Source organism: Hippocampus guttulatus, chromosome 1 (genome assembly GCF_054856545.1).
Source record: "Hippocampus guttulatus isolate MCC_2025c chromosome 1, RoL_Hgut_1.0, whole genome shotgun sequence".
In the NCBI taxonomy this organism is placed as follows: domain Eukaryota; kingdom Metazoa; phylum Chordata; class Actinopteri; order Syngnathiformes; family Syngnathidae; genus Hippocampus; species Hippocampus guttulatus.
Genome location: NC_141261.1, coordinates 7,160,588 through 7,177,298, shown reverse-complemented (window position 1 = coordinate 7,177,298; position 16,711 = coordinate 7,160,588). Strand labels below are relative to the sequence as shown.

At 42.0% G+C, this 16,711-nt stretch overlaps 1 protein-coding gene and 1 long non-coding RNA gene across 2 annotated transcripts in view; one reads left to right on the top strand and one right to left on the bottom strand.

Moving 5' to 3' along the window:
• vstm2la (V-set and transmembrane domain containing 2 like a) overlaps positions 1 to 15,420 on the top strand; it is a 30,025-nt gene extending 14,605 nt beyond the window's left edge. Inside the window, exons 2-4 of the mRNA XM_086106980.1 lie at positions 8,050 to 8,219; positions 9,424 to 9,468; positions 12,870 to 15,420. Of these exons, the coding sequence (XP_085963106.1) occupies positions 8,050 to 8,219; positions 9,424 to 9,468; positions 12,870 to 13,274 (620 nt within the window). The 3' untranslated portion in view covers positions 13,275 to 15,420. The remainder of the gene's footprint in view (positions 1 to 8,049; positions 8,220 to 9,423; positions 9,469 to 12,869) is intronic.
• Positions 8,047 to 12,948, bottom strand: LOC147210221 (uncharacterized). Its single transcript, XR_015100446.1, has 3 exons — positions 12,837 to 12,948; positions 12,280 to 12,404; positions 8,047 to 8,185 (listed from the first exon to the last, which is right to left on the bottom strand). It is a non-coding gene; the product is annotated as an uncharacterized LOC147210221 (long non-coding RNA).
• Positions 15,421 to 16,711: the final 1,291 nt, after the last annotated feature.

Here is a 16,711-nt window from a genome sequence, read left to right as displayed (position 1 = left end):
TCAGCCTGTGTCGCCGTCAAAGTCCAATCACTGCTCCTGTGTTGGTGCGGGAGAGGACATACGGGGGGTGCATTAGAGAGGCTAGGCAGATTAGATGCTCAGCGCTGATAGGGCTCTTCTTATCTCCTCCTTCTCCTCCACTGGATGGTCGACCCTGGACATTAAAGCCGGTGGAAAGATGCTCCTTTTTGTCATCTTTGCAAGCTGCCTCGAATTTCACCAACTTGGCTGCACGGATGTAGAAAATAAAGGTGGCACTTTATTGTGATGAGGTTCAAACAAGACCTGAATCAAAAATCAAGGTGTCGGGTGTTACAGTATTTTGTCGGCCGTTTGTTGATTTGTTCATATTTCCCATTTTTAACACAACACAATTGCCAGCTAACATAGCACTTGCTAGCAAAATGATTTGATGGTAATTTAATAAAACAGTGTGTCAATGTGTAGGGAATATTGAAATGGAGTGCTAGGAAAAAAATGAACAAGAGGATGAAGCTGAAAAGTCCCACTTTATCTTTTGTTCTTAAAATTAATTATCTGCACATGGTATTTTGGCACTTAAGATCACATTGTCTTGTCACATTTCTAGCTATTTCTTCTTGTAGTTTTAGTGTAGTAATGCTTCATTTAACCCTTTCATGTACCCTGTAACCTGATAACATGATATGCTATCCACTGTACTAACCACTGTCCCTGAAAGGGTTAAAGTTAAGCAACTTGGCTCACTGCATTTTTAAATTGCTTGCCCGACACTGGTTACATTAAATCCCACAATAATTTTATGTTTGCTTAAAATTAGTTGATCTGTCCTCTTTATTCATTCTTGTTTTCTTTCGATGATGGTATGATGGAAATACTGTCCTCCAGTAATAGACCATAATTATAGTTTGGTATTTTCGAGAATATTTGATTGAGCAGAAGGCTGAGCCTGCACTGTGTTTGCTCTTGTGCTGATGTAGAGATTCATCTTGGAGATGGCTTTATCGATTGCCGTGGCCCTCGAGGTACCCCACATCTCCAAATTCATCAACTGGCTGTTTGGCGGTATGTTTAGGTTGCTCTCTGCCGGCAGGGAGGTGAAAGCTATATGCTACAGAACACGCAGTGCATATTGGCTAAATGAGGAGAGAGAAATGCCCCTTTGTGAAGGCGCCGAAAAGTCAATTCATTTGTTTTTTCCAGGTGCTCAGTAGGGCTCTTGTAACGTCAAGTCGTTTTAGTCCACACTGATATAATGGCAGCTGAATGCAGTGCTGTGTAAAATACATTTGATGAAGTGACACTTTGGTCAACTAGTTAGCATGTATGCCTCACGGTGCAGAAATTGTGGGTTGGAATCTGGCCCTGGTCTTCCTGCGTGGAGTTTGCATGTTCTCCCCGTGCCTGCGTGGGTTTTCTCCGGGTACTCCGCTTTCCCGAAGTGACACGGTGGTCAACTGGTTATCGCGTATGCCTCACGGTGCAGAAGTTGTGGGTTGGAATCTGGCCCTGGTCTTCCTGCGTGGCGTTTGCATGTTCTCCCCATGCCTGCGTGGGTTTTCTCTGGGTACTCCAGTTTCCTCCCACATTCCAAAACATTCATGATAGATTGATGGATCGCTCTCAATTGTCCCGAGGCATGACTGTGAGCGCAAATATTTGTTTGACTATGTGTGCCATGTGACTGGCCGGCAACCAGCTCAGGGTGTAGCCCGTCTACTGCCCGAAGATGGCTAGGATAGGCTCCAGTGAGGATAAGCAGCCCGAATAATGGATAGATGGGTATTCCTCTTCAGTTATTGAAGAGAAGAAATGAATATGCTCTTAATGCTTCACAGTGAGAAATTCATCCATTTAAAAGACATCTGACATCAACAATCCAAACATCAGGATGGGTGGGAAAAATGTGGTTGATCCCCAAAAGTCTACTGTATTTAAAAAAAATAAAAATAAACGTGAAGGTGAAATGTATACACACATTTCTTGACTGATCTTAGGACACGTGATGGGGGTTGTGTTATTTTCACAGTTGATTAAAATCGTGAAATATTGAGCTTGAAGATCAAACTTCCAGCTGTGTGGTCCAACACTGCTTGCTCATTAACAAATGTAAATGAGTACATTCCGCTCACTGAGACTGGCTTTTTCTTTGGACATTTGTGGAGTTTTCCGACAGGTTCCCTGAGTAAGGTGTGGCAGCTGTTTCCCGTCATACTGTGCCAAGGCTCATTACTCGACCGCAAAGCTTATTATGAGGCCGTGAGAGAGACTCGTTAGCGGCTAATTATTTCTGATGAGAATGTGGATTGAAGTACCTGGGCACATACACTGTACCTGTACAGTAAGGGTGCTTGGTGGGGTTTTTTTTTTTCATTTTCAATCAAAATAACGACCACCACTCATTTAAATGACAGGCACGTGAAAATGGGTAAATATATGAAAAAATGTAGTCATTTTGGGAGGATGTTCTGCAGTTCTACACCGAGTCCGGGATATGCAGGCTGCCGATTTCTCTTTTCTTTTTGCTGTTTGGAGTAACAATGCAATACTTCCCCAGAATCAGAATCCATTTATTTTCTTCACATCGTCTCAGCCTAATGACCATTTCTCCTGTGTTAATTCCTGCGACCCACCCCTTCCTTCCTTCTTTGCTAAATGAGTCGACTCGGGCGCTTTCGAGCATTGATCAGTCTGCGTGCCTTCTTCGGTTTGTCTTGGAGATAACGACAACGCTTGAGGGCGCCTTATAAGTTCTCTTCGGTGGCAGTCTGGACATTAGAGAAGACTTTTTAGGAAGAGATACAACATTACATCGCCTCCAGTTGCCTCGGAATAACCTTGAATCAATGTGATAGTGGAGATTTGTGGCAGGATAAACGCTAGGAGGCCAGCATTCATACCGATGCTATTATTGTCATTGAGTTGTTGAAATGCTTAAATGATTCTGTTCTTGGCAATTTCCAGTTTCCAAATGGATACATGATAGGTTAATACTAAAAAGCAGAAGTGCAGTTTTTGAAGTGAAGTGGTGAGCAATTAACTTTGCGATTCTGTGGTTTGAGATTTCAATCTCTGTGCTGACGTAACTGTGTAGAGGTTGGTCGCCCCATGCTTGTGTGGTCATCCGGTTTCCTACCACATAGAAAAAACCCCCAGTCATATTTGGTTCTGAGAAGACTGTAAATTGTCCATAAATGTGAATCCCCCCGTATTTTCCGCACTATCAGGCGCTTTGGAGTATAAGGCGCACCTTGAATGAATGGCATATTTTAAAACCGTTTTCATATATAGGATGCACCACATTATAAGGCACATAGAATAGAAGCGACAATAGTGACTGCAGTTACATTATGCATCCACTAGATGGAGCTACGCTAAGGGAATAGAATACAATACAATACAGCTTTATTCATATTGAGCCTTCAGAACCGCTGCAGTTTACACAAAGCGCTTCACAGAACATTTAAAATACTATGTCCATGAAATCAGAATTTTGACCCATATATAATTCGCATCGGATTATAAGGAGCACTGTCGGCTTTTGAGAAAATTTAATGCTTTTATGTGCGCCTTATAGTGCGGAAAATACGGTCAGTGTGAATGGTTATCTACGTGCGCCCTGCGACGGACTAGGGATAATCCAGGGCGTACGCTTTATTCTTTGTGAGATAAAGCGTACATATTTATATTTATATTTTGTGAGAATTAAGTCTTGTTACCCGCCATTTTTATACACCGCTTATCCTTGCTGGTCACGGGTTTTATTCTTCAACATTTATGTATTAAAACGTTGGCAAAACTGATTGGGTTTTTTTTATGTTGAGTCTGGGTTGTCTGCAAAGTAACTTGCATTACATATTGCGTATCATAGTTACTTTTAACATCAGGTAATGAGTAAAGTCACTAGATTACTTTTTCAAGGTCACTGTGACATCTCTGATTACTATTCACAAATTAGATGTTCACTAATCTAGTGCACCTAAATGATTTGCTCTGGGGAAAAAAGAGGCAAAATGATTAGTTTTTCACATTTTTATGTTTCTAGGTTTGAGTAAAATGAGCATGTTTGTTCTATTCCATCAACTACAGACAACACACTGTAATTCCTGAATTCCACATAGACACCTTTCTCTTTTCACTTATGACTTGTAAATATTTTTGGTGGCCTGAATGCACTTTCGTAATTTGTATTTAATCAGATATGTATTGTTCGTTAATTTACCCTTTCATGTACCCCGTGACCTGACAACATGATAAGCTGTCCATTGTAGCAACTGCCGTCCCTCAAACGGTTACGTTTATATTTCACATGAAAATAATATAGAAGCCATTTGAGGATTTAGGCAGATGATTGACTGAACATAAGATTAAGAAAACAAGCCACAATGAGAAGACCCGTCTGTTTCCGGTTAGATTTTTCTTTGTTGAATTTGAATAGACTGCTGAGGGCCATCGTTGCCCCGCTCTGGGTATGAATCAAAGCATTCGGGCTGCCCTCAAATGTATACAGCACATGGATTTTGGATTGCCGGCTTCACAGTTAATTGTGGAGAAGATAGATTCTAAGTGCCGGGAGCAATTTCACTGCCACAATCTCTCGCACAACAATGACCCACGCAGTTTTGAATATTCTCAACAAGAGCGTTGTAGGGGAGGCTTTTGTTGCCGGTTCAGTCATTTCAAATCAATAGCGGTTGCGGCGTCTGGCGTATCACAGATGACAAAATACGAGCACAGTTGATCAATGTACAGGAAAAAAAATGTCTGACTTGAAGCAGTTCTAAAACACACACAGCACATCTTTAATGTAATGCAGGGTAATTGTTGTGGCTTTTTGGGTTTAAAGAGGGATTTGCTCATTGATCATTCAGCAGTTAACTTGATTCATCTCAGTGGGCAATGGGAAATTTTAGGTGGTATCTTGCCGAATCATAAATTCAAATATTTTTATTGCTAATTAAGAAGAGTGCCGTTTTTGGTCACCTTCAACCTAACACAAAAATAAACACTCCTTCGGTTTGATGTATTTAATACAGAGCAACAATTCAACCGAAAAAATGAATGTGTATAAGTAAACTCTCACAATTACAACCCACCATGGTTTTCATTTAAAAACTGTAAAGTGCTGCCATGTTATAAATAACTAATCACCCTGGTTAAGGTGAGAAGCTCGGTGATCCGGGAGGGGCTGAGACTCAAACTGCTTCTTCTCCACGTCGAGAGCAGCCAGATGAGGTGGCTCAGGCATCTAATTAGGATGCCTTCCGGGCGCCTCCCTGGTGAGGTGTTCCGGGCATGTCTCACTGGCATGAGGCTGCGGGGATGACTTAGGACACACCTGGGAACGCTTCGGAATTCCCCGGGAAGAGCTGGAACAAGTGGCTGGGGAGAGGGAAGTCTGGGCTTCCCTGCTAAAGCCATTGCCCCCGCGACCCAACCAAAAAGTGGCAGAAAATGGATGGATGGATGGACTTTGGTTAAGTATTGGCGGCATAGGTGGGGTCCAATATTAAGCCGTTTTGAGTCGTGGCCCTGTGAGCTCAGTTGTGGTGGCCTTGTCAGAATTGGTACTACAGTGAAACTCCTCTACAATGAAATCATGTTTGCAGCAAGAAATTTTTCATTTCAAGACATTTTTCACTGTGGCAAATTTGATCTCATATGTAAACACACACACACACACACACACACACACACACACACACACACAAACGTATGTGTACTCTTTATTTTTATTCCAATAGTGCATCAGTATGAGCATACACTTATATGACACTTCCTATCGTCAGTGTAGAAAGAGAAGAAGGGAAAGAAATTGCGAAATTTACGATCAGCATTCACTTTCACTTACATCAATTTCTTGGATAATGTCTTTTATTTTGTTTCCTCCGTCTTTCATTTTGATCACTTTTACCCTCTCTTCCAGTGTCAGCGCTCTTCTTGCCTTAGCTGCTTGACATCCAAAGGTCCGTTTTGGAGCCATTTTAGCAATGCAACGTTCTTGCTGCGTCTGAAACTAACAATAACAAATACTTCCTGTACTACTGCGCATGTGTAAACCAGTGTGGTGGTTGCTGTTGCCGTTTCCGAACAAAGCAGTAGTAGACTTCGTTGTCGTGAATCGTCGAGAGGCAAGAGCAGAGAAAAGATTTCGTATAACGCAACAGGGTTTTTTTGTTGTCGTATGGGGGGCAGGAAAGTGGAATGGCGTTAATGAATGAAGATTTTTTTCACACTAGGGGGTATTTTCGACCATATAGGTTTCGTTGTAGAGGAGTTTCACTGTAGCCCTATGTGCAGTTATCCATGATATAATACAATAGGTTCCATTGATCATTTCATATTATACTGGATTATTTAAGAGTAAGTGCTTCTCAATAGTTAGTTGTTTTGCATGTAATGTGTTTTGGGCAGTGTATAAAATACAAGATGTGAAATATATTATAATAAAACACAATATGAATATAAAATCCAATATTTGGCGTCAAAAGCAAGAACCTATCGTATTTATTCATTAAATTTTCAAATAGCCCGGGCGGGCCATTAACTGCAAGGGATATGGTGGGCCGACACAGTGTCATACATGCCCAGATAAACGAATGAATAAATAAATGTATCTCTGAAGATGCGATGTTGTTGATATTTGTACACTGGGGTATAAGTAAAATGACTGGTAAAAATAGAACTATGCTTTCTTTTGTTCCTCTGTCAGCTATATCCACAGCATGTTGTTTACTATTCAGGCTTCGTATCAGTCTAGGACTGTTGATTCTCTTGCGACTTCGTACACGGTTGGCTTCTTATTTACATGCGCTTTGACTCTATGAATAGTGCATCTCTGGCACATGCTCCACCCCTCGACTTTCCTGTACAAAGACAGCAGCGTTTAATCTGACAGATGCAGTCGCACGTCACTTTCTGCATCCCGAACGACTGCTTCTGTGCCACGAATAACATCAATAGTCTCCAGTTTTGGAGGGTTAGAATGAGAAAGTCTTTCGGCATACAGATGCTTGATGAATCATATTACAGCACATCTGCTGACGGATGAAATTTCAAACTAATGCGGGATAATCGTACACGACAGTATTTATTTACCAATCCCTGGACACCATGCGAATGGGCCCGCTCATGGCTGTGAGCAGGAAAGGGTTGACATTTGAGAGATCTGATTGGATGTGCTATCAAGGTGCTCGGCTCTGCAATGCCTTCTGTTGAATCCCCAAAAAGATTTTACAATCTACTTTTATTTCTGTTGTAGTCCTGTTGTTTTACACCATCTGGTAATGTCAATCAGATGTTGATTTGGAAGTGATGGCAGGTGCGGCCTTGCACAGCCATCAACAGTTATTCTTGTAAAATGGTGTTGCATTTATCCTTCTTGAAATATAGACAGAAACAACGTGTTCATTGTGTAAAAAAAAAAAAAAAAAAAAAAAAAAACACTGATAGCTTGTTTTTGTAGTCATTGGCACTGCAGTGAACAATACAAAAAGAACCAGCATCAGCATCAGCAACACGTTTCGGTTGTGGAGACAAATATTTTAAGCCGTGTCAGCATGTTGTGAGCAGGTGTTACATTGATGCTTGGGATTAAGTTGTTTTTTTTTTTTGTTTTTTTTTAATTCAACAGGGAAATCATTTCGTACAGCAACATGTGAGGAATTTTGAAAGGGTTTTTAATATGCCAGATGTGTATACACACACACACACACACACACACACATAACCTTTTTCACAAGTTGAAAAAAAAAATACCCATTCTTTTCTGATGTTTTTCTAAAGTAGCATGGTGGAGTCCTGTTGAGCAAATCTGCCTCATCATTCTGAGGTTCCGGGTTTGAATCTTGGCTCGGGCCCTCTTGTGTGACATTTGATTGTTCTCCCAGGGTTTGTATGTTTTTTTTGACGCTTAACAGTCAGAGAAGACAACACAATTGGTGGTGTTGAGGATATTCCAACTTAGATTTTGGGGGACCTGTTAATGATGATCACATTTACAGTACATTGTATTGTAAATCAAATGACACCAAAGCGACGCTCTAGTAACTAACCAACTTGTGTGTCCAGCCATGTTCACGGCGGTGCCTCATGATACGACCGCTCAGAGGGGTCAAGATGTGGAGATGGCCTGCTCGTTCAGGGGGGCCGGCATGCCCTCCTACTCTCTCGAGATCCAGTGGTGGTACATCCGGAACCATATGGACTGGACAGACAGACAGCCGTGGAAAACCAATGAGGTAACATCGTTGAACCCTTTAAGGGACGGCGGTTACGACAGTGGGCAGCCTGTCATGTGATCAGGTTACAGGTTAGCATTATAGATCCATGAATGGGTTAAGATAACAACAACAACAACAACAAAACGTTTAACAGTTTCAGAGTCATGTTGATGCTGCACTCGTCAGCGTAGTCAAAGTACCGCGTGTGCAAACAAACACACATGACCATACGTTTGCAAATGACACATTTGACCATATTAATGGCACTTTTAATAAAAGCGTTAAGAAATCGTTCAGACTTCAGTTGTGCGGACATGATGACTGCATGGACTTTCCTATTTAGTGCAGAACTGAACTGCAAACAGCAGAGGCGCTGTAGATTCAGTCTCGCCGTCTAAAGAAGAAGAACGCCAGCAAAAGCCGATATCGAAAGCTATTTACAACACTGGGTTGAAACAGGAAATCAGAATATTCAGCGCAATATTTTTCCATCCGTTGTAGTTTCAAACATCATCGAATAATTGATTGGTTATTCATTTCAAGGAAATTTAGTCAAATGAGCATGCGTAATCTAAAAATGTCTTTTTAGATTAAGAATGAAATTATTTGAACATCTACATAGTTCACTTGAGAATATGTCGTGAGGCAGAAAATACTGGCACCCTCAGTTAGTGCTGTTTTTTTTCCCATTGGCTTGTGTTAATGCTAATGAATAAGAAGTGGGGTTTTTTTATGATAGAAGCACACATTAGCTCTAGCAAACTGAGCTCTACAGTAAAGTGAGGGACTTTCCAAAAAAGAAGACATCATTGCCAAGATACAAGTGAATTTTTTTTGGCCGTATTTTGTCCAATTGTGATATTCAACTTGTACCATATTCTTTTTTTGTAAATGCCGTTGTCATGTTCATCTTCGGTTCCTTGATAAGGCTTCCTGAAATGCACTTAGAACATGCAAGCATTCGTGGTTATGTTTAAAATATGATGTTTTCAAAGGCTATATTTGAGCTGAAATGCGGGTCCTGGGGTGACAAAAGTTCCTAAGAGCACACGGTGTCATTGCACTGTATGTGGCAATCCAGTGCACTGTGATGCTTCCACCACCTTTTAATCCCTCGGTTCATTTCATGGTTCGTTTTCTGAAAAAAAAAAAAAAAAAAAAAACGTCACTTCTTTTCCCATCAAAATTGGGAAGTAATCCTGACTCTTCCTATTTTACGCAGGTATCTCCGGAGGAGGAGATGCCAAAGGATGCTACAAAGATAAGCGTGAGTTAATCGTCGCTATGCTCTGAAACCTGCTGTTAAGAATCTTCGATGATTACATGAGGCGCCAACCCCATTCTGATTGCATTTACATTTCTCGTTCTGGCTGATTTGCCGGTGTTGCTTATCCCATTTCACGCTAGGGATGGCATATGTAGATATATTTTTTGGATGCAATCATCGCATCGACGAGGTCCTGTCATCCTCGATGGTCTTCACGGCCACTTAACGTCAACGCTGGCTCTTTCAAAGTACCGGTATATGTTCTTCTGTCCCTCCTGGTTTCCACGGTAACTTGGCATTGAGAAAGGAGCCGGTAGCGCCATATCAGGTTCAAATGTGGATTTTCTTTTCGATGAAATGTAAAAGGCTCCACTTGCCTTAATGACCTCTTTTCCACAGCAGTCACAAGGACGCGTACACTTCGTAGGATTACGACCAAAAAAATAAAAATCGGTTTTCTGTGTTTCTGATCTTCAGTTTCAAGATTTTTAAGTAGCTCGTATCCCTTCCATACATTTATTCCACAAACGCCTCCATATCTTCCTCCGTGATATGTTTTCAAAGGATAGGCAAATGAGTTTCGCATTTGTTATGGATGTGAATCAATGCATACATATAAGAAATAAAGGCCCAGGGAGCAACGTGTGTGTGTGTGTGTGCAGCTTGGAGACTCGTTACAAGCTTGGTGTCCCATATCCATAGGCGCAGACGGCAAGTGAAAGATGTCGCCTGGTGGATAATGAGCCAGGCGACAGTTTTAGATGATCCACGTGCACGGGAGTGTTCACTCTTTAGTCCCGTTTACTCCGAACAGTATTCAGTTTACTTTAGTACAGGTGAGATCCCGATTTGGAAGTCTGCGATGTACATGCTAAAAAAACAAAAATAAAAAGTAAAGATAGGTTGTGCTGCATCCATCTTGCTGACCACAAAATCAGGACAGAGTTGCAACACAGTCGGTCTGTTTCTTTAATGATTTGACAGTTTTCCCATTGTAAATGTTAAATAACTTCAAGGTCGCAATGAAGTACAGTGGTACCTCGACTTATGAACATCTCTTCATACGAAATTTTTAAATTACGAAAAGCCTCGACAGGAAAATATAGCCTCTTGTTACGAAAGAAATATCAAAGATACGAAAGGTAAAAATACAGAATGGGCTGCTACTCGCAGCTCCGAGTTTCCTGAACGCAACATGCTTATAGCTGCTTTGCCATTGGCTATTACCCACCATCTTCTTGATATCCCATTGGCTCAGAGGAACCTCTACCGTATATGTCGTTGTGTGTAGATACATAGAGATATGTCTATGCTGCGTCCTCGTCAATCGCCCCTCGGGCCATGAGGCGTTCCGATAGTTTTACGCAAATGTGAATCCCCCAGAAAAAGTGTTCACCAGTCGGGCGATCGCTCACGATGCTGATGTTTGCCTTAGACATTTTCGAAGGATTGTTAAAAACCGAAAAAGCAAATGTCCTTGGATCAGTTCTTTACAAAACGCTAGGCAAAAACCACTTTGGAACGCATTAAGGCATTTACATGGAAAACGCGTCTCTACTTACAAAGTTTTCTAGTTAAGAAATTTCTTCTAGAACCAAGTAGATGTACTGCTGTATAACCTTCTTATCTCTTTTCATCAACACAAAATAGCATACCATATGCACATATTTTGCAGTAGAAAAATCTCACTGCAGCTCCAGTACATACCAAAATAATTACGATCTCAATAAGACACAATTGTAATTACTTAGTGTGAAATCTGGGCTTGTTGAGTTGAACACAAAGTTGATAGACTATAGCAAGAAGCCAGTACTTACTGTATGAACTGCAACCGTTTTAATTGTGCCTCCTTGCCAGCGAGTGGAAGAAGCATTTAATTACTCTGCCCGCACTGAAAAAGCCTGGCGTGTTGAATTTAATCAATTTTATTTCCTCAAGTGGCTGCACAAAATAAAATCGGCTCTATCCGCAACCGCTTAGATGGAATAAAATTGAGTAAAATCAAGAACTGTTTTTCAGTGCGTCAAGCAAAAGATGACCTAAAATACATTGGTAGAAATAAATGAATAAGACTCTTCGGAACAATGAAGTTCAATTGGATAATTTAAATGAGTGACACACGACAATGTCTCGTGATGGTGCGCTTGGTTCGTAAACAAACAGCCCTCGTTTCATTCGTTTCACTTTTTATTTAGATTTTTTTTACCAGCCTTGACTGAGGTCTTCACTTCAAATAATCAACGAATCATGCAATCGATTCATCCATTTTCCATCACGCTTGTCCTCATTCGGGGAGCGAGTGAGCTGGAGCCTGTCCCAAGTCCAAAAATACAAAACGCTGCTCTCAGTTTGATGCAGCGCAGTATACACCACTGGAAACGTGTACTTAAATGAATATATTCAAAAGGTGTGACGAGCAGTTTTTGAGACAGAGCTCATTACATTGTGCTAATGGGCATAATGTTGCGTCTCCCGTTTCAAGATGAGCAGGAAGGCGATGCCTGTGCGAGCCCACATCTGAGAATATTAACTACAGATGTGTTGTAATGAGAGGATAGTTTCATTTGCCGCAGTGAAATTCGCACACGCTCACAGACGTGCACGCACGCCTTTTGCTAATGCGCACGTGGAGAATGTTTAATTGTGAGATACGTGCTGTGAACTTGCGTCGGACCAGGAAAGGAACACCACTCAAAACTCGGAGTCAGAGGGAAAAAAAATATCCGCCTGATGTCACCCAACAATGGCGACGCCCACAGACCGTGAATGGCAAAACATACTTTACAAGATTCGAAAAATATTTCTTATTACATGGGCGGTCCGGTGGTCGACTGGTGCAGGGTTCGATTCCGGCTCCGGCCTTCCTGTGTGGAGTTTGCATGCTCTCCCCGTGCCTGTGTGGGTTTTCTCCGGGTGCTGCGGTGTCCTTCCACATTCTAAAAACATGCGTGGCAGGTTAATGGAACACTCTAAATCGTCCCTCGGAGTGATTCTGAACATGTCTTTTCGCATTTATGGCTGTTATTATTTTTTTAATTAATTTTTGAAAAAACAAAACAAAAAGCGTAACACCGAAGCCGCATAAATTGAAACGCTCAGTGGCGAGTGATCACTGTAGTTTTTTGATTGCCGGTTGACAGTTGAGCCACATTCAGTGTACACACCAACAGAGTTTGAGAGCGGCGTGAACGGCGGCTTGATTCTTCACGCTTTCGAAGACTCCTTTCATCCACAGTAGTTGCTGATTTTTTTCATCATTCCAATTTTGTAGGGTTGTTAACATTCTTACAATGTACAGTATATTTCTATTCACTTTACAGACACTTTCAAGTTGCATTTTGGATACCGCGCAGCATGATTTTCCTCACCTCACCGTGCTTTTTGTTGTCATCCGTTACCAGGTAGTGAAGGTTGTGGGAAGTAACATCTCCCACAAGCTCCGCCTCTCCCGCGTCAAGTCATCCGACGAGGGCACTTACGAATGCCGAGTCATCGACTTCAGTGACGGAGAAGGGGCGCGCCACCACCGCGTGCGCGCCTACCTGCAGGTAGTAGCCGAGAGCGACATCATCACCAGTAACCAGTATGACAACTTCCAGGTGCCGGATGACACCAAAGGCAATTCGGGGTTCGAGCATGCTCACAGCCACCCCCAAAATGAAGGGCGCTCCCACGAGCACGGCAAGCGACTTTCCTCTGCCTCGCAGCACAGCCATCCCAGCGGCGGCAGAAAGCTGAGGAAGCGGGATGTGGACATTAACCATAGCAACAATGACTGCTCCAATGAGCCCAGCTGCGTGCTGTAATCTGATTGCATCTGAAAAAATAAAATAAAATAAAGCACATTAGATTGCAATGTATGATGCGCATAAAAGCTACACTTTCCAAACAGTGGCAAACCCACAATCTCATACGCATTAAATGATAACCTCGGCTTGTTGAGGGCTCTGTGCCGGGAATGTGTAGCTTTCCTTTTTAAATCAGTTTTGTTTTGTGTCTGACGTGCCCTTTTTCTAAAATGACCAATTTGAGTTCATTTTACCTTGCATGAAGTGGACACACACCTGCACTCTCAATCCATTGAACAAAAAAACAAAAAAAAAACAAACAAAAAAAAACAGACTTGCATTCAGTAGAGTGCAAACATGTGCCGACAGTACATTTCAACAATGATGAAAATCCATGTTAGTTAGCAGACTTCTTGGTTCATTGCGGATTAATGTAAAACATTGTACAAGAACGGAGGGTGACATTCTGATGACGCTGTTAAAAACAAACAAACAGTGTAATCAGGGTAGGGTGGTGTGGGGGGGCGGGGGGGGGGATGAAAATTTCAAGGCAACAAATCGATAAAATTTTATGTTGGACAATTCAACAAAACATTTTAAATTGTGCAGATGTGAAAAGTGTTTTCACCGCATTTCGCAACAAAGAAATAGTTTAAAGAACTAAAGTAAAAAAAAATAAACTCAGCCAGGTGTTGCTTTGTTGTGCTAGCAAACAATGATTTATCATTTAAAGGTTGTCCAACTTAAATTATTGTTTTAGCCCCCCCAAAATAATTTTGTTGTTTTTTTTTTTAGTGTATTCTGTGGACTGCTATTCACTGTATTTGCATTAACATGTAACGAGTTTTTTCTTGCCTCACGAGACAATTTTTGAGGAAAGCGTCATCAAAACAACATCTCGCAAAATTCATAGTTGGTAGAGGCTAAACGTCCTCCTACCTGCCCATTTTCTGTCCTCACAAAGGTTGCAGGTGAGCTGGAGCCTCTCCCAGCTGATTTTTGAGCGCGATGTAAAATACATCGCAAGCTACTTCTAGAAAAACAACCACTCGCGCTGAGGGATAATTTAATCTCCAATGCGTCGACTTTGTTGACCCATCTGCCGCCCCACGAAAAAGTTTGGTGCTGTTGGTTTTGCGTAATCCTGCGAACAAAGTCAACAAGCGATCGTGATTTGGCTGCAACGCATTTGTTTACATTTGCTTTGATTCTGTGATTGTCATGAGTGAGAAACCAGGCTATTATTCCCCGTGGATCTCACCTACTAAATATATACTGTACATACAAAATTATGAATGTGCTCTTTTGTTTAGGAGACTTTCTTAGAAAAAAAAGTACAATATTGGTATATTCAGCCTTGTATTTTCATAATAATAACAACAACGACGTTCTTCTATTGCTCATCAGCCATGAAAAAAAGCCTCAATCCTTTGGACGGTAAGCCTCGAAACTACTTTGTACATAACGACACTGTATAACATGAAGAGAATGCATGTTCGGTTGTTTTCTTAAAAGCCTTTTCAAAGAAATATACAAAGATGGCGCATTTGCTTCCCTCCCTCTCCAAATATTGTTTGGTTGTTAAAACTATGTTGTTGTATTTGATCTCCTGCGTTACTTGTTCAGTTGGAATTTTTTTTCGTGTTGTTTTTATTTTTCTCAGCTTTTCCAAAAGTGCTGTACAGACAGATGAATGACATTTTGAGATAACCTATCTTAGTATGTACCTGTCTGCCAACGCCCAAGAGAATGGCTCACGATTCTGAGCGGTTTGGGAACGTTGGCAACGGCTTAAGAGACTTCATTTCATCTCTGCCATTTTTGTAACCACTAGTAATAATCTTATTCGTGTACATGCTTGAATGGAGCCCGGTCATCAGCCCACACAGGTCTCGACTTTGCTCCAAAGGGATCCAACGAGACAGAGAATATTTTGCGACGATGCGGATGAGTAAGCGCGCAGCCTATTTCGCCTCAAAGACCTACTGGAAGGTTTTGCTCAACAACAGTCCCCGAAGAACACTCTTTCGGACTCTTTCCACCGGTTGTTATGATATGAAGGCTAGTCCAGGAAATAAGAAGGAACATGTAAAATTGCTCTGCGCACAGTTTGAGCTCATGCTAACATGTATGCCTCACAGAAAATAAATAGCCTACAAACATCGATTATTGTGTCATTGTTGCCTGAAGGGAAATGTTGCAGCATTTTAGACAACACACACTGAAAAACATTTACATGAAGCTGGACAAAATGTACGTACGTAATGACTTTGTTTATTTTTTTTTTGTAGGCAGTGGCTTAGAGTAGCTAGCTTTAAATACATTGCTACTTTAGCAAAGTGGAGACAAAAAGTGATTGCTCCGCTGCGTTTATTCAACGGCATAAACACTTTAATGCAAAATGAACTCACTGCCATGGAGCATGGAGCAGGACGAATACTAAACTAACTGTGTGGTAAGCCGCCTCCATAAGATGGAGTTGGTGCTCCAGATGTCACTCGCCCCGCCCCTTAAAAGCATGTAAAAACACACAAATGTACTACATCCATCCATTTTCCGATTTGCTTATCACAAGGGTCGCGAGGGTTGCTGGAGCCTATCCCAGCCGTCTTCGGGCAGTAGGCGGGGGACACCCGGAACCGGTTGCCAGCCAATCACAGGGCACACAGATACGAACAACCATCCGCGCTCACACTCACAACTCGGGACAATTTAGAGTGTTCAGTCAGCCTGCCATGCATGTTTTTTGGAATGTGGGAGGAAACCAGAGTACCTGGAGAAAACCCACACAGGCCCGGGGAGAACATACAAACTCCACAAAGGATGGAGCTGGAATTGAACCCGGTACCTCTGCACTGCGAGGTCGACACCTGGCCGCACCAAATGTAGTACAGTGTGTGTAAAACGTCTGTCTTGATTAGAATGTATAAACCCAGTTTATTTATTTGCATCCTTCACTTTTTTTTCTATACCACCATAACATTATAATTTGTCATGAAAATGCTGTGGGGGTATTAAGGCAGCAGCACCCTTTGCAGGTGCATGCGTATCTGAGGCCCCTCCCACCTGCGTTGACGCTGATGACTAATGGTGCTGTTGTCAGGCGCTGGCAGGGGGATAAATAGCCGCGGCACACAACGAGATAAAGAGACGGCGTGCCACATTTGCTTTACATTAAGTCGGGCCGCCTAAATGGAAAAGGTTTCCTTGTTTCCTCACAGCGGAGGCCTCGTACATTCATTACGGCACACTGAAGGTGGGAGGCTTGGGGCACCCCATCCCACCCCCCAACGCCACCCGACCAGAGAGGTGATGCGATAATAGAGAGCGACTGGGCCTCCTTTATTGAAACACAACCTGAATGGCGAAGGCTTAAGAGCAATAACAGCTGTGATGGGTGATATGTCGGCTGCCTGTGAATAACAGCAGCAAGAAAGCCTTTCAAAGACTACCAC